This window comes from Myripristis murdjan, chromosome 16, assembly GCF_902150065.1.
Source record: "Myripristis murdjan chromosome 16, fMyrMur1.1, whole genome shotgun sequence".
Classification (NCBI taxonomy): Eukaryota; Metazoa; Chordata; class Actinopteri; order Holocentriformes; family Holocentridae; genus Myripristis; species Myripristis murdjan.
Window position 1 is genome coordinate 8,114,028 of NC_043995.1, and position 21,886 is coordinate 8,135,913.

Below are 21,886 nucleotides of genomic sequence, written 5' to 3' on the forward strand. Positions count from 1 at the left end.
AAGTTCTCTAAACTGGAGTGAAGACCAGTATAACCAGTATCTCTGAGAATAGTGGTAAACTGTAGCCTGTGGTGTCATGAATATACAAATACTTCAGTGAGAGCATCTTTCCCTCCTTTGCCAAAGAAACCTGTTCCTGTTGTTTATTTTGAACTCTTAAGCCTTTCTGAACCTCCTCCTCCACCTCTTTTGTAATAGCCTAGTATTCAGTATTGGGAAAAGAAGAGATAAAGACAGGATTTGCTATGACAAAGTGCCAGCCTGCTTCATTTAATGACATTTTAAGAACTTCATCTGAATATCCCATTGAGCCTAATGAGGGATACATCCTTTCTCCCTGGAGCTAAAGTCCTGTTTCTGTGGGAACCAGCTGATAGCAGGTAGACTTTGCCCTGAAGGGGAAACGACACTACAGGAAGAGCAGCCGAGCGGATTCCTGGGCTTCACACCAAGGTAGGGGACATTATAATGGATTAGAGCTGTTATTAATTGATAAATGTGAACAGATCTAAGTCAAATAGTAATTGATCACATTGTGAACATGAAGAGAACTTCTGAAGCGCTTGATTCATCATATCTTGCAAGTGATGTTCTGACTATTCAGGCGATGTAAGCGATGTAAGCGCTTGGAAACCAAGTCCACCATGCAGTTCAAATACAGTATTTGAACCTCTACCCAAATAGGTTTTCACCCTGCTCTGTCTACCGTAGCTTTTAATTGGTGTTTTTTTGAGGGGAGACCTGGAACAAGAAGAGTGAATGTTTGTTTTTGTGTGGCAGAGGAATTGTCATGACCGTAAGTTCATAAGGTATTATGTGCTTGCCTTGAAAAGGCAGCACATCTTATTCTCTTGCATACTTCTTTTTATTATTATTCTATTTTATTATTCTGCAAATCCTTCAGTGCGCTACTTCTACAGCTTTCGTTTTAGGCCGACACAGTGAATTGGACAAATGGCCCGATTGGGAGAAGTGTGCTTATTGATTACTCTTGTATCCATAAGGAAGTGAAATGTTTTTCCGGATGCTGTTGAATTAATACGTTTCAGTACTTTTAAGTGTGTGATTTTGTTTGGGGGCAGAGTAACAGATGAGTTTTTACCTATTGTCAGTGTAGTCATGGTTTGTTGGTGTTCCTGCAGCTGTATGTCATTCAAAGTTGCACACTGTGAGGGTAATTATGATATTAATTGCACTGCCAAAGAGAGAATGATTAACTGTGTATGTAAAAGGGGAATGTATTACTCTAAGCTCTTTACTGTTTAATGAAACTGCTTGGTTTATTATCTATTATCTGAGTATCTGCCGTCCTTGATGACAACTGAATTTCCATAAAGGATCACCAGACGATTTCGACATTATAAAAATAGTTGTATAAAAAAAAGAATAACGAAAGTACTTACTGAAATATACATACATCTCATATGAGGTGACGATTGAAACTATTAGTGTAAAGTAAGCTATTTAAATTGACATCCCTTGCCATGGATGCTGCCATTTTTACTTCCATCTTGTCATGAATGACAAAAATAGACAGAGGATTGTCCTCAGTTCATTCAATCAAAATAATCAAAATAAAGACAAAAAAATCTGTCTATAAATCTAAAGTAGAAGGTGAGACACCACTCAAACACACCTTACAGGTGCACCTTGCAGGTGCACTTTGTACACCACTGAGGAAGGCATGTAGCCAAAATACTTTATGTTTTATGTCCTGACATTTTCACCAAAACATGAGTGAACCGGCCTTACAGAGCTCAGTGTGACACCCAGTGACACGGATATTACACAAAGATGAAACTTCACTGGCAATCGTTGGTCCTTTAAAGATTAGTTAAGAATAAATAAAATATAGAAAGAAAGAAAAAATAAAATATAGCTCAGCTAAATGGCATAGTTATGGAGTCAGTTTTGAATGACTTTCCCTATTTGTATGATACATTGGTTCATAACAATAATAATAATAATAGTACACCTGTGTGTACTATTTTGCTCACCACTAATAATTCCTCCTTTGCCAGTTTCCTTCCCTGATGAATGAAAGCAGTATCAGTTGTCTCCACTGTGTCCGAAATGTGTCTGTGTGTCATGATCATGACCTTGACTCACCCATCTATCTGATTTCAGTTATCTTTTTGGCACAATGGCTCAAACTAATGGCAGCAGTAACACTGGACTTCGTCCCCCACCTTACAACTTTCAGGAACATGGACAGGGTCCGTACCCAGGCACCAGCTACCAGGTTAGTAATGATGCTGGCAGAATATTTTAGTGAGTGAGTCTGATGGGGAGGAAAATAAATCTGTTCACACTGTGAGTTAAAACAAGGCTTGTCTGCTCTACCTCGTTTAACTACATATCAAAATATCAGTACAATATAAAAAAAAAAATCAGCTTTTGATGTGTTAATCGTAAAACCTTGCTAAAACAATATCCGCATTAGATTACAGACAGTATTGTATTTACGAATGTAATGCCCACTAATTACATTTCAACATTTTAATTCTGTTGATTTTCTTTATTTATTTGGAAATTGAAACTGCTTTCATACAGTATATGAGGTCTCTTCTGTGGTGCTGAAAAACAAAATCCACTTTGTAGACATAATTGGATTGAAGGCTGTTTGAACTCCGCTCTGCTGTCTCGGTTTGGATTCACCAGGTTGGAAAAGAGAACATTTCAGTGGTGTCCTCGGCTGCGCCCTACGGCAACATGGTCCACCCCGAGGGCCCGGCACCTGGAGCTGGACAGCAGTTTGCTGAAGCACCACCAGACTACTCCCAAGGCTTTGAGGATGACAACTGTTTCAATGACGCAGCCATAAGAAGAGGTGAAGGAGGGAGGAATAAACAGAGGGAGGGACAGAGAGCGATAGAGCGAGAGTGTGTTTGCCTGTGTCTTCTTTTTGCTGTTTGTGTGGCCAGAGCTGAACCACAATGAGCAATATTTACTCTCATTTGCTTTGCAGTGTTTTCTTGAAATTGATTTGAAATTGAAAATTGTTCCTTGCTCTCTGCTGTAGCCTGCTCGGCTCTTCCCCTCCCACACAGCTCAGATTATTTAAAATTAGAGGATGAAATGTGGGTTCAATAAATACAGAAATGTTTTGAAATGTCGTGTAGCATAAACAGGCCGACCTGCTTGTCTGCCTCTTTACTGTGTCTCCCCGTGTGTCAGCCTGATTGTTTTTTTGTTTTTTTTTTGTCAACCTCCCATTCTGTTTGCCTGTCTTTGCTTTTCCTTTTCTGTCTGCCTGCCTGTCTGTCTGTCTGTCTCTCTACATGGTCTGTTCTTCTTTCTGAGCAGGTTTTATAAGGAAGGTCTACCTGACCTTGATGATTCAGCTTTTGGTCACTGTTGGGATCATCTGTGCTTTTCTCTACTGGTGAGTCACCATTACACAAGGGAATTGCTTCCAAAAGTGATGAATTCCTGTCAGGTCTTCACCTGTCCACTCTCAGTGTACCCATCATATAAGATTGCCCAGCACGACACTGGAGTACAGCTGTTGTTTGTCCTCCATAAAACCTCCTAAATAGACACCACAGGTGAGGCGCCTCCCACTCTCCAAAGTAGCGTGGAATAAAACAGTATTTTTGCCATATCATACTTTGGCTTGCAGTAGTTTGAAAGCTTTATATGTTTTGTATAATGGATGTGTTGGAACACTGCTACAGCAGCTCCTTTCCATAAATTGTATTCAGTTCCCATGTGGACAATACACTGTCCTCTGTTAATATTTAATAAATTCATTCTACTTGTTCGATCAAACAAATGGTGCTTCTATAAAACAGTGCCCTCCCTCACTCTCCTCCTTTTTCTTTATTGAATTAAAGGCCAGCTCTCAAGGAATGGACGTGGACCAACTATTGGTTCAACTACACCATGATGTAAGTAAGCTCCTCAAATCAAAAAACATTTGGTTTGACTGTCTAGACACTGCACGCTTTCTCCTTTTCCCCCAGTTTGACCACCTCCAAATCCAAATGAAAATGTCACTCCATGAAATCTATAGACGTTAATCTAAATGTGCCACCCCACTCTGATACTCCAATGCCAGAAAAAACTTACTACAGTGTGCATAAATAATGCACTCAGTGAATTCACATTTTCAGCACAGTGCTTTTCTGTTTATACCCTGTTTATTTGCTATTTACGATGCTCTCTATATTCTCTGTGAAATAGGGTGGCGGTGATGGTGCTCATCATGGCTTTGTCCTGCTGTGACAACCTCCGTCGTCAAGTCCCCCTCAATTTCATTGCTCTAGGCTTGTTTGTGAGTAGAGCTAGCGCCAGCCAGGCATCAAATTAAACCCCCACCACACCTGCTCTATTTCACTGCATTCACACTTCTCTTTTTTCATGTATTTACTTTCTGTTTGTTTGGTATTCTCTCTCTCTCTCTCTCTCTCTCTCTCTCTCTCTCTCACTCTCTCTCTCTGTCTCTCTGTCTCTCAGACCATTGCAGAAGGCCTGATGCTAGGATCTGTGACAGTGTGAGTGTTGCGCTCCTGGTTGAATCCCCACCTGATGCTGACTGATTTACACAGCAGCAAACAACACAACAATAATAACCTTATGTGATCTCGATCTGATGTCGGTGGCAGCGATGAAGCTATCAGATCTGATAAGATTATCACTGTTGGTTTAACAAATTAGAGAATAAGATTTTCCACCTGTAGGCTGAAGATAAATTAGTCATGTCACAAATTGTTTGAAATTTTTTTCCCATGTAAACACAATTTTTTGTGCTCATGTGTTCATGTAAACACAAGCCTCCTTTTCCATCAGTGAGACATTTTCCTTCTCAGCTGCTTGTCACTTCAGATAGAAACAGACATAGATAGAGATGGCATCACTGGGGTCTGGAAGCTAGAAGCCTTACTATCTATAATTCATTCTTATTATCATATTTATAGCATATTGCCATAACTAAAGCTTTTAGTGATATAAAATTAACGTCGATTATATATAATGCAATGCACATCTAAGCATGCTGTCAGTGATCACTCTGGTTGCGACACAATACAGACTATTGATGAAAAAATGTCACATTTCTCATAAGAAAATGATGTGTTCCTTTTCGGCCAGAGCAGCACCCCGCTGCTCGTGCACCCACGGCGCTCACTGACAGGTTAGACGTGACGCCATAGGGTTCCAGTCCCGCTGCATATCTGTTTGATATTTCTGTCTGCAGGTGCTTTGAAGCTGAAGCTGTTCTCTGGGCTGTGGGGGCAACAGCGCTGGTGTCCTTCGCTCTTAGTCTGTTTGCCATGCAGTCAAAAGTAAGCAGTATCTGTCACACACTGTGAGCTCTGTTTGCAGTGCAGCCAAAAGTGAAATTTCATGCACTGCGAGGAGTCCGCTGTGCGGTCTATGCAAAACGTTCATATACAGTGTTCTGTTTCCTGTGCGATCAAAGGCAAGTGTTTTTATAACCTGCGCTGTTTTCCATGTCAAAAGTAAAATTCTCCATGCAGGTTTTGCTGTGCAGTCAGCAGTAAATGTTTTAACACGCTTGTTTTTGCTATGCAGACAAAAATAAGATGACTTACACCGTGGTCTGGGTGAATACTTGTTTCTGATTGGCTGGAGGCTGTGTATTCAAGCAGTGTGATGCACATGTAGTCCAGCTGAAGTTTGCTGTCTAAATTCATACACTGGCCCTAAAGTTTTGAGCCATCTTATGTAACCATAGCGACAAAGTGAGTCCTGTGTTAGTCTGTCGCTGCCCGACTCTGCCCCATGTTTGAAATACTGATTGCCATAAACTATGTGATTACTAACATTAGCACAAATGCTGAGCTAGTCAAGCCATTTTTTGTGTAGACGTGCTGTTTTTAATCCATTTTTCCACAACTACAAGGACATGGCTCAATCACTTCCCTTGAGTTTTGTTGGCTAAATGTCATTCTCTTCTTTCACCAGCTTTGCAGTCAGCACTAGCTATGTTGTCCATCCAGTGCTGTGCACAGTGCAACTCTTAGATGCTCAGTTAGTTGAACCGCCCATCATAAAACTGCAACATGTTGGCGTCCAAAATGGCCATTGTTCCCATTTCCCCCGTTTCTTTGAACAGTTTAATAAAACAGAAATGCCATAAAATTATCTTCAAGGGGCACTTGCCCAAAAATGGTGGGAGGGTCCAGGGGCATGTTTGCCTGGGGACACATTTTTGAAAATCTACCTTTAAAAAATAGTTTCTGGTGAGTTTTGTACAGTGGCATATACATACCCTTTCATGGAAGCAAATCCAGACGCGAAAAAAATATGTTTTCATGCAAGATTAGAGGATGTCTAGATTATATCAATTAGTTGTTTCTGTTCTGTAACTGAAATTTACAAGGTTCATTACAAGCTGCACTGTCTTATCAATGGGTAAGAAGCAATGCATTCCTTTTTTTGTTTTTAAGAATTTGCATGTGGCTCTGAAGGTGAAGAGGCAGCAGAAACTTACTTTGGCATGCTGTTGTAAAGATATAGCATTCACACTTTAACATAAAGGTACCCAGTGTTGTTTTCCTTGTAAAAACAATTTTGTTTACATTCAGAATTTCTCACCAGAACATGTGTGTATGTTCTTGAGGCTTAGTAAACAAGCTGAATGCAGGTCTTATCTCAGCAGACATTTGCAAAGCTTTGTTTTGGAATATTTTGAAAGTTGCATGGTTTAACATTGGCATGTGTAATAGAATATGTCACCACCATGTTCATGGCCAGCTGGGAAGACATGTAAACAATACAATAAATGTTAAGCATGTGGTTTAATTTGTATGCCACTAGGAGTCATAAACTCCACTGGGTACCTTTTTAAAGGAGGAAAATACAACACAAAGAAACAGATGACGGCCAACATTTAAATGTCTCAAGGCCAGAATAATTACTCCTCAATGCAGTTTGATGTCTCTCACAGTTTTGGCATTTTTTTTTTTTTTTTCATTTGGTTGAGCTAAAGACATTTTAGCTGCACAAACTGGATGAGACAAGGCGGAAGAGTGTATTATGAGTTTATGGAGGAGACAAAAAATTCATGTGGCCTCAGATGCTCACTACTGGCCAGTGCACACTCTTGGAGAGAGACAAGGCGCGTGTTCCAGCGTCCATGTAGTAGAAATACTGCGGCATGTATGTCCTTCAGACCGGCTGTATGCCCCTTTTTTTTTTTTAGCTCCTAGCTCATCAGGTGATCAGTGTTCGTGGAGAGTCGTGGCTCTCAAGAAATTTTACCTTTGTGTTTCAATCTGAAAAATGCACGTCGGGCAAAAGGGCAAGGGAGACCTCACCTGACCCCCCATCCCCTCCATTATCTCCCAACACCCCTCACTGTCCACCCCTGCTGCCTCACAGCCATATTGATTAATCACCCAGACTCATATGCCATGAATTAAACCCACCCGCACCCCCCAATCTTTTCAATGTGTTTTGAGCTGCGATATGATGTAGTAATCCGCAGAGCCGCACAGCACAGCTGCAATGCAGAGGACCTTGAGTGCCCTCGCTTTAATGCCAATGATGAGTGTAAATGAGGGATGTTCTGTCTGTATTTTCTGTTTGAGAGGCTCGTCACATTCACTTCATCTCTTCTTCCTCTTTGCCCACGCCAGTGGGACTTCACCGCCGCAAACGGGTGCATGTGGGTGCTTGGCTGGACCCTCATATCCTTCGCACTGCTGTGTGCGATCATGCGATCCCAGGTAAATCAAGGAGCCATTCCTTTTTGTTTGTTTTTTTTATCACAGAGGTTGTTGTGGCTTTAATTGAGGTGGGGAGAAGTTAAGGCCAGACAGCACACACACATACAGCCTCAGAGTTTGTATTCCCAGGATGTGCAGACATAGCCACATTAAAATCTCTCCAACAGTTGCATTGATCTCAGACTAATACACTTAAATGGGCCTTGTTTACCATCATAAACGAGTGTTTTATCCTTAAGCGAAGGAATTTATAGAAGTAAGCATTTCATTGATTTCAAAATGGCTATTTGTATGCGACAAATGAATGTGAACTTGAAGAGAATATAAACACTGCTTCCTCAGAGTATAGAATTCACTCTTTCCAATCAGCTTTACATTTATACCAATATAGCACAGCTACTGTGTAATGTGGCGGGAACACAGTGTGCCCACCCTCTCAGCTAGCGACACTCTGCTGAATGAGGAGATTACTGTGGCTGCAGCAGTCATATATAATTTTTTAGTCCACTAGTCATAGTTATGATTGGAAAAAAGCGATTCTCCAAGTTCTAACTATGAAAACCCTTGTCTTACTTTGTCTCTCTGGTTCTTTTAACAGTATATTTACATTGTATACGCCTGCCTGGGAACCTTGGTGTTTTCCCTCGTAAGTACACTCTTAGTCTTACAACTGCACGTTTTTCTTCCAAGTCAGATTGAATTGAAAACCGACCAGAAATGACCTTTTCAAAATGACAGAAGTCACCGTAAAAGGAAGCTTAATGTCAAGTGGGTCTATGCAATATAAGATTTGATGTGGGGCCAAGCAGCCTGCCTCCAATGTCTGTGACAGTGGTTAGTGTACGGAGAGAAACTCTGACGTCCTCGTGCCCTTTAATTTCAATTATGCACCGCTTAACAGCAGTGGGCTGCATTTTCACAGCCACCTCTCTGCATGCCTTTGGCATTAACAGCAAATGTTGTGATCCGTTGCGTCAGCTGGTGGAATGAACTGCAACTGCACACAGAGCTGTCAGCAGCAAGTCACAACTTGTTTTCAGCCGCAGGATTTCCACATCAGTTATTTACTTGGCCCGCAGTCGCCTTTAAAAGAGAAGAAGTAATGCCCAGGTTTTTTTTTTCCTTCTTGTCTTTCACTGATGTGTTTGATCTTTCTCCCCACCTGTCTCTCTGTCTCGCTGTAGTACTTGGTGTTCGATACCCAGCTTATCCTCGGTGGGAAGCACAGGAGGTATGCCATCTCTCCCGAGGAGTACGTGTTTGCCGCTCTCAGCCTGTACCTGGACATCATTTCCCTGTTCCTCCTCCTGCTGCAGCTCATCGGCCTCTGCCGCTGACACCGAGCCTCCATCACCACACACAGGTGTCCCAAAGCAACACTACAGCTCATAATTGTTGAATATATGCCTGGATGGAGATGGATTTGCATCTCTCCTTCTCAGAAACCTCAATTCTCTTGCTCTCCTGTGTGTCTGAAGAACTCAGATGTACAGTTTGTGCTCCACCCCTGTCTGCCATCACCTATCATTGTCATGTCATCTGTTATTCAGGGCATCTGATACATGACCAAGATCTGTCCAAACAAGCAAACAAAAAAACTCTTTCAAGAAGTCACATTTTTTAAAATTAAATGTCCTGTATCTAATTGCTGTCTGTGTATGTAGATTCAGATTGAATGGCTCTGAGAGGGAGAGGAATTCACAGCCCATCATTAGAGCTCCACAGATGTCTGCTGTCACCGTTGTGAATAGGCAGGGATGCACCAATATGTCTGCATTATTCTGGGCATCTGACATCTGTAACGTATCCAAGATCTGTCCAGCAAGGTTGTTTGTCCTCGAGTGGGCGTAATTGTCATTTATCAAAGTGTTTATTCTCTTTGGCAAAGTGGTACGCTGTGTGAAAAGCAGTGTTACGATTACATGTAAGCAATTTGACCGCCTGAGCAATCCACACCTTTTTGATATTCAGCGTTTCAGATTACACATTTTACATTTGCTCAAACATTTGACTGTTTCTGTCAAAGAGGGCCTCGTTGTTTTGCTTAACATTTATTATTTTCACTCTTCTAGAGCAGGCAAGTGAAACTTTTTAATGAGCAACATCTAAGTGGGAAATAAAGTATGAAAAACTCACTTGAGCATTGGCCAACTACTAATTTAGAGTGATCTTATTATCAAACTGAAGATGAAATCAAAGTAAATTATGGATCTTTCCCAGACATTCAGTGGGTGTGTGAGCCAGTTCAGTCTTCCACCTTTTGGACACAGATCTGATCCACGCCGCATGCAGACGGGCGTGTGGACAGCCTCGCCAAACCAATTCCCTTATTTGTGCTGTAGTTTATAAATGAAGCCGTACTTGCTTTTGGGAAACCAGACACCCATAACTCTTGTGACATAAAGAATTTTTCAGCCCAAGCACTTCCAGAATTAGGTGTTTCCTAAGTAACTGTTAATGAAAATTGAAAACAAATATTTACCACTTTTCTGTGGTAAAATTACTGCCTCATGGAACACCTCTACTGTACACTGTTGTCTTAATATTTTGATGTAAAATATTCTCTTCTGATCTATGTCATTTGTACAGAGGATGTGTATGTAACTAAATAATGCACTTGAGGAGCGCTGTTTGCAGAGAAAAATAAAGATGCACCAAGTAAAACTCAACACATAGTTTATTGGAGTCACACATCAAACATTTTTCTTTCATATAAAGAGGGAATGTATCAAGTATAGACTATGAAAGTGCAAATAGCATTTCAAGGATTAGTTGCTTTACAATAGAAAATCTCAATGCGTTACAAAATGTTTGCCATTTTAAAATAAATCACCTGGACATCGGAAGTGAAATACAAAGGAAAATACAAATTCCATTTAGATTTGTACCAATTTCATGCACAGCATACTGTTACAGAAAAAGGACAAAAAATGTTAACTCTTCTGCTGAATCCATTTACATTACTCATGTCCAACAAAGTTAGCTCCACTAACCATATGGCACTCACAGTTTCACAACTTCAAGACACATTTCAAAGCAATCAATACATTTAGATTTAATGTGGCTCTATGAGTCTGCTAGAGTAAAAAGGTTAAAACTTACTTCAGAAGTTAGACATGAGTCTGGAAAAAAAAAAAATGAGACGAAATTATAAAATACCAACCTTACTTATACGCCACATACTTTGAAGACAGTAATACATTTGACTTCAAATTGGTTATTCAGTGTCCATTTTCTTTTATGAACCATGTTTTTGATTTCAAATAAATACCTACCTTATATTGAGTTTCCTCCATTTTAGTGTCTGCAGCTACAATAAGTCAGCCCATTCCAGTCGATACAATGTGATTAGTTTCCAAACCACTGCTAAACCAATGTACTGTATCAAAAGGAGTAAATTCAAGAAGCCCTACTGCACAAAAATTAGATAAATTAAACCTTTTCTATATATATTTGGAAATTCGATTTCCAAGTATGACATAAACTTACAGTTGCCCATGATAACAAGTCATATCAAATCAGTGTTATAAAAAAAAAAAAACAATCTTCTTGTTGGACCATAAGAGACTACAGATATTTAGATGGAAAAACACACACACACACACACAGAAAAAAAAAAATCATAAGGTCTTGTTTGCACGCTGTTGTTCGTTATATGAGAGAACTCTTTAAGGTAACAGGTGTTTATTTTGTATACACCGTTAGTAAATACTGTGTAATAAGCACTCAGAAGAAATGTGTCAAAAAATTAAATAACGGTGATTGACATCAAGGCACTGTAATGAATTGCGTAGAGAACCGTTTCAAAGACATGGACTCCCCATGTGTCTGAGATGCAATACACATTCATGTTTTTTTTTTTTCCCATGCGTTATACTGCAGAGCTCTACGAAGGCTTCGCCTAAATTACAGTTTCAAAGAATCCAGTGACAAATTACAGCAACCTGGGCTTGATTAATTAATTTACAAGACTGAATGTGATCGGCTGATTATCTCTCCTGCTGGCCCTTCCTGCATTTTCATCAACAGCACAACTACTCACTTTCCATTTATTATGTCTTACATTTTGGACATGCTCCACATTCAGCTACAGTACTAAAACATTAATTCAAGACAGGCTACAATGGAATTCATAGTATGATGTTACAAAGGTGTGAAATGAAAAGATATTCTGCAGCCCTGATACAGACTGCAGCGCGTGTCAGCTCGAGCTGCTTTTGAAGCTCACAAGACTTTTCCCAAGAAGAGGGTCTTAGGATTTAGGCCTTGAGATGAATAACCATTGTCAAGTCCGTTTTGAAATGTTTTTAAGCAGGCAGCCCACTTTCATCTGAATAATTAATCCAAATTACTTTGAGCGTGAACATTTCCCATCACCCATAAAGGACCAGATTGGTGTTTCTGCATGTTGTAGTCCATTTGCTGCACTGTCTGTACAAATGCTTTACATTACTATCACTTGTTTTCTAAAGTATGCCATGCTTTTTTTAGATTGCTGAAACCTAACCCATGACTTGATTCCAGTTCTCTGCAATATGTTCATAACAACTGGAGGCCTCTGTAGGAGATATGGCTTAACTGTGGGCGGAAAGAACGAGATGTTCCCAATGTGTGCAGTCCTAAAACTTTATAGATTTATATTCTGAAGCTGCTAGTGACACTTTTTTGTTGTTGTTGTTGCTCTGCATTACTTAAAACATATTCGCCTCTAATCCTGGGTTGCCGTGGCACAGGAGGTAGAGCGGTCGTCTAGTAATCATGAGCGTCTTGCTCAAGTGTCCTTGAGCAAGACATGGAGCCCCTCATTGCCTCTGATGGGCAGTTTGGCACCTTGCACGGCAGCCTCTCCCATCAGTGTGTGAATGTGAGGCAAAGATTTTAAAGCATGGAGTGGTCGGTAGACTCAAGAAGTGCTGTATAAATATAGTCCATCTAGCTTTTACTCCAGGCATACTGACTGCATGGAAGTGTATTACTCAAGTGCACAGTTTCTCCAACAACACACAGAGTTTAACCAGCATTCACAGCTGAAACGTCCCCAGTAGTTCTCAAGAGAAAACTACCATAATCCTGACCTATTTCACTATTAAAATACAATAACACTATCTGTTTGTTTTGTTTTTTTTTTGTTTGTTTTGTTTTGTTTTGTTTTGTTTTGTTTTTTAAAGGGACTATATCCTGGCCACATTTCTAAATAAAATAAAAAGGAGACTTATGAGCATTTAGTGTTGTTGGATTGATTGGAAAACCAAGAAGGGTTAGGATAGTTAGCGAAGCAAAAAGCGGTCAAATCCACAGTCCTTTGTCCACAATGTCCACAATGTCCACGTTGGCTCATCGTTCCTGTTTCCTGTTTGATTTTATGACTGAATTCAATGTAAATGCTATGCTGTCTAGATTCAGACTTTCAAGTCTTGGATGTCAGAGATTCTTATGAGCATGAACGTACAACAAAATGTGTAGACATACCAAATCAGTGTGGGCATGAAACTAAATTACAGTACTCAGATGAATGTTATTCTGAGTCATAAATGTGTTACAACATGCAAAAACACTTATATGGTCCTTTAAGTTCACAACCCCTGTGGTCTTTACACATTAAAGACCACATAACTACAGGTTTATACAACACACTACAGATTTTAGATACTGAGATTTGAGAATATCACTTAGCTGGAATCTCAAATGACATATGGCTCTCTGACTGAGATCTTCACATTGAATTCTAGCTGGGTTGATGAGATTGTAGCAATGAGGCACAATTTGCTTTGAAGAATCCACTTGGTGATGGCAAACTGTGCTTTTCCTTGTCATTAATTGGCACCCATAACAGAGGCAAATGTGAACAGGAGTGAAAAATATTTCTCAGACCGTACTCTAATAATTGTATATTGGAATAAAATATTACTCTGCTCACTATGTACAGTTGAAAAACCTCCCTCCAACCTGATCCAAACACATTACAGTAGGCTTTTATTCCAGTGGAAAAATTAAATGCCTGCATATGTACTAGGCTTAATTCTCTAAATTACTTATCTCTTCTATAACATGTCAGAAAAAAGCAACTTGTTCATACTTATATCAGCACACAATCCATTTTAGGATTTTTTTTTTTTTTTTTTTTTTTTTTTTTAATTCTAATCAAATCTAATCTCTCCTTCAGCTGGAGCTTGCTTTCCAGGATTGAAATCTCCTAGCCATCAGTCTGTCTGGGGGTCGGTGTGGGGGAAGGACTTACCTGATTGCAACAATACAGGCTAACACTCTGCACTAAAGCCAAGAGCATTCTTACTTCTTCCCACTCTTTCCAACCAGCGACCAACATGGGACACATTCTTCATCCATGTATACATTCCATCTGAGTCAAGAAACTACTACTTAAGGAACAGGTCGAGGTTATACATATCAGTTCAACTTTGCAATCCAGAGTGGTTTTTGGCCTTCCAAGAAAAAAAAAAAAGATAAAAAAAGTTCCTTCCTCTCTCAACCAATCAGATCACACCAAGTGCACTTGCTCCTCCCACTCAGAGGAGCTGGTGCTGGGCAGCTGGTCAGACACAGAGTCGCATCTTGGAGTGTCGATGTGGCAGACTTTTGCACCTTCCCGCTCAACATGGCTGCCGCTTGTATCAACAGTGGCCATGTAGTCCAGCCCTACTAGATCTAAGTGGGTCGGCCTCTCGGTGACAGCAGGCTCCTTCTCCTCTGCTTCACTCAGTCTCTGAGGGCAAAACCCCACATCAGCCATCCCTTCCTGAGGCTTTGTGTTTTCAGAGAGGACAACTGCTTTCTCCTCCTCCTGCGTGCACCCTCCTCCAGTGGTGTGGAGCGTGTCCACGTCAGTGGAGGTGGAGGTGGACGGGACCAGAGTGATACCTTGAGGGTTCATGTCGTGGAACCAAGCCATGATGTTGCCCAGCAGGTTAGCGTTTGCTGCTGCAGCAGAGGACGAGGACTGGTCGTGGCTGCCACATGTGGTTGAGTCTATCGTGTCACTGGAGGAAAAAAGACCGGTCGATGAGTTGCTGCCACCTGGAGCCACCGGAATGGGCACGGCGCCGCCGTAGATCCGGTGGTGACTTTCACTGTGCTGAGTGGTGACCGAGGTGGTAACGGTGACAGCAGAGTACTGGCTGGTGATGTTGATGTTGCCAAGCCTTGCCAAGCTATCTCCCAAATCTAGCAGTTCTGAACTGCTCAGGGAAGCTCTGTGGAGAACCTCCACACTTGGAGCGCTCTGTTCAAGCCTAGAGGGCAGGGAGGTGCCAATAGCACCAAGTGATGCTTCATTTGCAATGAATTCATGGTTGGCATTACCCCCTGCCATCCCAGAGTCCTGGAGTGACAGCTGGATGGCCAGGAGAATGTTTGGGTCATCGTCATCCAAAGAACCAAGACCCTGAAACAGAAAAAAATTCTCAATCCTGGTCCTCAAGACCCAGAGTAGTTGTGGTTATCTATCTAACCAGCAAGTTAATTGCATTCACCTGGTGTCTCAAGGGTAAAACAGACTGTATTAGAGAACCAGAATACAGACTTTGGGACCTCAGGACCAGCAGTCCATCATATATTTAAATTCTGCCTGATGGTTCTAAATATATTTACATTTTATTCAGCACTTATTAAAACAGGCAGAGCTGATTATTTGCACCTAACTATCAAAAAAGACGAAGAAGGTGAGCCCATTTTCCATTTTTTAGTAGCTGTCTTTTGTATTTGATTTATGTTGTTACAGATTCCACCAATTTGACAACTATAGTGCACCTATTTCTTCTACAGTACGTTTGCTGCAGCCCAAGACCCAGTTGTGTTTTTGTTTATGGGCTTAGGTTTAGATCTTTCCTTTGTCTGTTTCCCTCTGTGCTTTTTGACATCATCGGAGAAAGTTTTCCACTGAATAAGAAATATACACTGGAAGCCTTGGTTTGGAGATATGAGACTGACAGTGCACTCACCGTCAAAGGGCCTTGTCTGTGTCCACCTCCAACATCCTGAGCATCTTTGTAGAGAAAAGGGAGAAAAGCCCAACAGTCAAAACAACACAGCCATATGGTCCAAATGGAAACTTAACAGCAGCACTCGGACAGCAATTCAGCCTATTGCCAACAACCACATTTAGGAAACCATCATCCTTTTTGTGAACACAGCACAAAGATCAAGTAATAGCTAGCTCAGACCGGACATTTTCAATGTGCAATTCAGCATTTGCCCGGAAAATACACAAACTCAGTATCTTCACCATCTTAAATTGATTAATTTATTCTTCTGCCATCGACTAATCCTTCTTGGCAAAACAGAACCTACTTGCCTTGAAACTGTAAACTCCAACCATCTTTCATTCCACAGCCAAAAGCAAACAAGCAATGTGATGGACAGAACATCAATAAATAAACCAAGCTTGGACTGCTTCTCAGTCATGAACAGCTGTGTTTTTCCAAAGCTTCGGTTGGTAATCAAAGTGGGATTAATGGGAGGTCAAAAATTGGTTGCCAAATAATTTGGAAAAATTGGTATCTTCAAAAACTGATGATGGTTGACTAAATTACATTATTTTAAGCTTATTTTAGTTTTCTGTGCTCATATTAATATAGCATATATATTGCCTGCAACATAAATAGGCTAACTAAAATATTGCGAAAAAGTTAGTGTCCTAAAACAAGGTAATTTTATTTTGATATGCATATTTGCATATGCATATAAAAGAATATGCAGCTAGATTTTCAGTTTAGACACGTTCTTAGAGTAAATGTATACAAACACACACACACACAACTCAATTAATTAATCATATTAAACTGGTATCCAGTATAATTTTAATCAAAAATACTACCATTCACTTAAAGTTATAAACCAGGACAATTTGTGACTAAAATAGTGACGAGTACACATGCAATATGGCGTCATTTCTCAGTTCATTGCTGTTAAGAGAGCTGTATACATTCACAGTAGGCTAATTATTTCTGTAAAAACATGAAAACAGACAAAGGCAGGCCTGCCAAATAAGAATAAAAAAGTATTATTATTATCGTTGTTGTTTTCATATTGCTTATCAGAATGAACACGTGTACAGCGGACCCTCGTTTATCGTGGGAGTTACGTTCTAAAAATAACCCGCAATAGGCGAAATCCGCAAAGTAGTCAGCTTTATTTTTTACAATTATTATAGAAGTTTTAAGGCTGTAAAACCCCTCACTACACTCTTTATACACTTTTCTCAGACAGGCATTAACATTTTCTCACTTTTCTCTCTTGTTTAAACACTCTCAAAGTTCAAACCTTCATAGAAAATAAGTCCAGTATTATAGAATGAACGCATTCTGTACTGTACAGGAGACACGGCACGGAGGAGATTGATTGACAATGGTCTACAGTCCCTTAGCCAATCAGGACGCAGAACACAATGTGCGGGTTCTCCCTTAGCCAATCAGGACGCAGAACAAAAAAAGCATGCAAAATTGCACTAAAAAAAATCAGTGAAACTGTGAGGCCGCGAAAGGTGAACCACGTTATAGCGAGGGACAACTGTATACTCATTTCTGTTCTTTAGGGTTGACAGGGCTGCAAAGGTATTGTTATTACCCGTTTATGTTTTTCAGTAATTAGATAATATAAACAATTTTTTCACACACATTTTTTTTGTGTGTGTGCGTGTGTAAGTAAAACAAAAGTGAGAAAACCCTAATCCTGGGCGAGTGAGACACTGAAGAACTCAAGACGTTCCAGAGTTGGGGGCTTACAAGGATGATCATCATCGTCATCATCTCATGTACTGTTTTTCATTTCCACACATTTTCATCAATTAAAGAATAAAATGAACATTAGGGATGCACCAATTACTGATTTTTCTTCAAGCCTGACCTGCTGATTCCATTTTTCCTTAGCATAATATAATTAACACAGCATATGTACATATAGTCAGACAGAGCTGACGGTCCCAGACTTGAGCCGATCTGGTGTAAAATTGGCCGCTTCTGATCTCAGGCTGATCAGTCGGTGCACCCCTAATGAACATATTTATTATATTATCATGGCACATTTCTTATCATAGGCAAATATTCAACAGGCTTTAATTCTCTACTTTAGACTTCCAGATGATTTCATCTTGAAAACATTCAACATAATAAGCCTCTATGCCAACGTACCACATGATGGTGGTTTACAGGCTTTTAGTTTCTTTTCACAGTCTAGACAGAACAGCTATTCCTCCCAATTAATTTTCTGACCTCTCAAGGTTTGTTATGAAACAATATTGTACTTTTAATAACAACTGTCATATTCAAGTCTAAGGGATAAGTATGGGGACTCCTCAGTATGTGCTCTAATTGTGCCTATTTACTGAAGACATAAGACTTCTCCAATCTTGAGTGTAGATTAAATAAGCACATTACACTGTTCTATTAATTTGACTGTAGTGTAAACATACTATATCAGACTATAGCAAAGAAAATCTTCACTTTATAGTCATATGCGTTAATAAAAAAAAATGCATATCTTAAACACTACCTGATACAGAAAAGACAGATAAAAAACATGCTTTGATTAGCCACCAGCTCCCACTCTACACCTTGTAAGATGGGCCTGAAAAAGGCAGGTGTATAGATAAAGAGGGATACTATATGTCATTCCACAGAGGATTTTATTGTAAAAGCGACTGAGCTGAAATCAAGGATTGTTCAGTGAGGTTATCCAACCTTGGACCAAGCTTATATGAAAGCACTTGACAAACACCACTCTAAACTTAAAAGACAGCAACTAAAAGGACAGTCCTTTTTGTCTTTTGTCACCTGCACTCCTGACATATTCCACGGTCTGATCAGAAACACTCAGCTACTTTTTGATATCTCTGCGTGTTTGTCTTTAAACCTTATGGAAATCTTGCAAGTGCACAGCCTATCCAAACTATCGTCAGTTTCATTGCCGATGCGAGCTATCACTGTGGTGACGCACACAATGTGGCAGCACATCCAAGATTATCTATTTTTGTCATTCACAGACTAGAAAGGAAGTGTGATTACCTGCTCCTCTGTCCATGTGGTATAAATAATTAGATGTCCCCATAATTTAGCTTATGTTGGTAAACCCTTTAGGAAACTCAAGCAACATATTGGTGAACACAGGGGTGCTTTGATCAAGTGGTATGAGACCATGCACCATGGAGGGCTGAGAATATGCACATTTTCATTCCAACTTAACACCACACTTAACTGATTAGCACACCTTCAAACACAGAGGAGGAATACCTGTAATACCTAAAGTGCTGTCGCTGGGGTCATCTGGGTCGGGAGTGTTACTACGAAGACTAGACATGTCACCTCGCCGCCGCTGCCTGTGTCTCCGTCTGTACTGGAACTCAGCATACTCCTTTAAACAGTAACAAAACCAAAGCTTAATTAACAATAAATGATCAAAAACAGCATTGTAATTAAGTACTTATTTTGTTGCATTTCAACAGATGCTCCAAAATGATGCAATCAGCCACACTGAGAAAACTGATCGGAGGCAAGTTATATTTGTTGAGAGAGTGTGTGAGTCATCTGTTCCAGCAGAAAATCAGTGCCTTGAGATGGTTTCAACACCTTTCATCTCAGGACCAAGCTTTCAATCATTAGGCTGCAGACCAGTGGTGAGCCCTGCTCTGTGGTAGCCTGAAAACCCTCCTGTTATGCTTTTTGCATCAGAAATAGTAAGTCACTGTAGCCATGTAATTTCAAATTTCAGGCTTGTTTTTACTCTAGGGAGTTTGGTTTTATAAATAATGTTCTACACAGGGTGCCTCCATGAAAATAGAGAAACATATTCCACAAATGTCCAATCAAAACTTAATAGCAGCTGGAGTGTATGCGTTTGTGTGCACGGACGTGGTGAAATCCACTGTATATCTGTGTGCATTTATTAATGTGATGGTTCTTCATTCCCATGGTTCTGACAACATTGATGCCTGATACGTATAGGGGAGAGGAGGAGTTGAGATTCAAGTTGTGATGGCATCAGAGAGCGAATGATGTAATGCAGCCTGCATTATTAAATAGCAAGGAAGGCATCAAAGATACACAACAAAAACTAACTGATGCTGACACTAAGAAAGTACATCGTCACACATATATACATATACACTAGTAATACTTCACTGTTACTGTTATCCCAACTTTACCCATACCTACAGTTTCTACTAGAAAAAACGTCCACCCTATAACACAAACAGAGACTGATGTTTTACGTTGTATTTCTGGGTGACAGCATGTCTGCGCTGGATTTCTCCCTGTATGTTTATTTAACATCAGTGGAAATCAGTGAATCTACCAAGAAGCCCTTGTTCTTTTGTTTTCAGGGATTGACAATGAAACCTGACAGGAATAATTCTGTTTTAGATTGCTGGACTTTTTTTCCCCTATTAATCGCTGTGGTAGCTGTGCGGAGAATGTCTCTCAGTAACATCAGCAGAGTCATTTTTGGCTCATTATCTGCCTAATAACAAAAACACATAGAAAACATGAACATCAAACGGCATCACATACGCAATGTAAATTGACAGTCTCAAAACATCGTTCAGGTGTTTTAGCCTGGATTTTTTTTCCTTTTAAGAAGCACTTCTTATGAGCAGAGTAGGAATAACATGCACAATATGCACACAACACACATGCATATCAATGTCAAATTATCAACGTACTCTGAAGTCAGCCATCTCCCATTTATGAAACTCACTGAGTCACACTCACATCATCAAAAGCCTCTCACCCAAACTCTGTCTTTCATGTTTCCACAGCACTAAAAATAGCCCACCATGAAGTGATCTGCAAGCATTGTAGAAACCATGGAGAGGACCATCTGTATCTGAGCCTCTGAGCCAGAGTCACCAGGCTTTGATTATTAGTATAGTGTTCCCATTAACTGCTGCAGCTGAGACAGAGACTTGTACTTAGGGAGCAAAATTTTTTTTTTAAAAAAAATTGAGAGTCTTAGTGTTTTGCATCTGGTGGTAAAATTCACTGTTAACAATTCCAGAAATATAAATGTACAAATTAAGTTGTTGCCAATAGTGGAATATTGGCAAATGTTATTACTTAAATCATGTCTGAGAAAAGGAAGGGGGCATTACACCTGAATTTACGGTGATATTTTGTTCTTTTGACGATTGGCCACATCATCATAATGTGTGTAGCTTAATTAAATCTGCCTTCATTTCCATTTTTTTTTTTTATGTTATTAGCCTTGTACACTTCTGAAAAATGTCTCTTTTCAAGAGGGATAAAAACAGCACAGCACAGTATACTGCACAAACAGGTGTATTAGGGCTTATCAGATATAATGGTCAGCTGATATTATCTGCCAGTGTCTTGAACAGATATATCGTTATCAGCAAAGGTGCCACCGATGAGACACTGATGTAATTTCTCCATAGAAACAGCAAGAACAGCTAATACAAAAACGCCTGTAGCAGTGATGTTTGGACGGTAAAAACATCTGTCAAGCACAGGGTGCTGTTCACTCAGGCTCAGTTCACACTAAGCTGAACAAATATGAAAACTCATCTTTTTTTCTTCGTTTTTGCCTTCCGTCCACACTAAGACAATTTTTTACACCGACAAAAACAAGGCTTATGGAAAACACCTCAAAAGTTAAAATGTGTCAATTTGAAAACACCGGTTCACAAATCAGTCATCATCATCAGATATGTCTTAGAAATGTAAGGTCCCAAATATCAAAATTGGCAATAGAGCTAAATATCTCATATCTATATGAAGACTATTACCTCAGGTGACGCAAAGCCTAAATATTCCCAGTCCCACGTTCCGCCAGCAAAACTGAAAGTTAAAGAGGGAGGAGGAGAGAAAAAAATTACTGTGAATGCAACAACATAGTTAGATTAGAAATTCGTCAGGACATTTCTAGTGAGTCATTTGATTGTTCTGTGTAAAAACTAAGACTGAACAAGCCCTCTCCATCAAAAAGTTTGAATGACATATCCATCATCCTAAAAGTCAACTCAGTATTTTCTTTTATGGAACTTTTAAAAGCACTGTTCTTGAGTTTTTATTTTGCTTATAATACTGGTCTTAGTGTTTTTGTGTAATTAATGCAAAAACATTTTACAGCCTTGTTTTAGGAAAGTCATACAGTAAAAATAGCAACAACAATAAGAGGATAAATACCAAGTCCTGGCTCTGGTGAAACTCTCAGTTATTGTTTTTCAC

The 21,886-nt window shown here is 39.9% G+C and overlaps 2 protein-coding genes across 4 annotated transcripts in view; one reads left to right on the top strand and one right to left on the bottom strand.

The window, feature by feature from the left end:
* The first annotated feature begins 356 nt into the window (after positions 1–356).
* On the top strand, positions 357–10,348 carry LOC115373314 (protein lifeguard 1). The gene is made up of 11 exons (XM_030071636.1): positions 357–453; positions 2,128–2,242; positions 2,662–2,830; positions 3,307–3,385; positions 3,837–3,890; positions 4,186–4,276; positions 4,459–4,496; positions 5,198–5,285; positions 7,605–7,694; positions 8,293–8,340; positions 8,879–10,348. Exons 2-11 carry the CDS (start codon positions 2,144–2,146, stop codon positions 9,029–9,031), a joined length of 909 nt encoding a protein of 302 aa, XP_029927496.1. The 5' UTR covers positions 357–453; positions 2,128–2,143; the 3' UTR covers positions 9,032–10,348.
* A 5-nt stretch (positions 10,349–10,353) lies between these two features.
* The window catches only part of LOC115373313 (ankyrin repeat and IBR domain-containing protein 1), a 41,062-nt gene continuing 29,529 nt past the window's right edge, over positions 10,354–21,886 (bottom strand). For all 3 annotated transcript variants that reach the window (XM_030071635.1, XM_030071633.1, XM_030071634.1), the window contains exons 17-20: positions 21,445–21,496; positions 18,944–19,055; positions 15,650–15,693; positions 10,354–15,093 (exon numbers count right to left, since the gene is read on the bottom strand). In XM_030071635.1, coding sequence (XP_029927495.1) covers positions 14,191–15,093; positions 15,650–15,693; positions 18,944–19,055; positions 21,445–21,496 — 1,111 coding nt within the window. In that variant the 3' untranslated portion in view covers positions 10,354–14,190. The remainder of the gene's footprint in view (positions 15,094–15,649; positions 15,694–18,943; positions 19,056–21,444; positions 21,497–21,886) is intronic.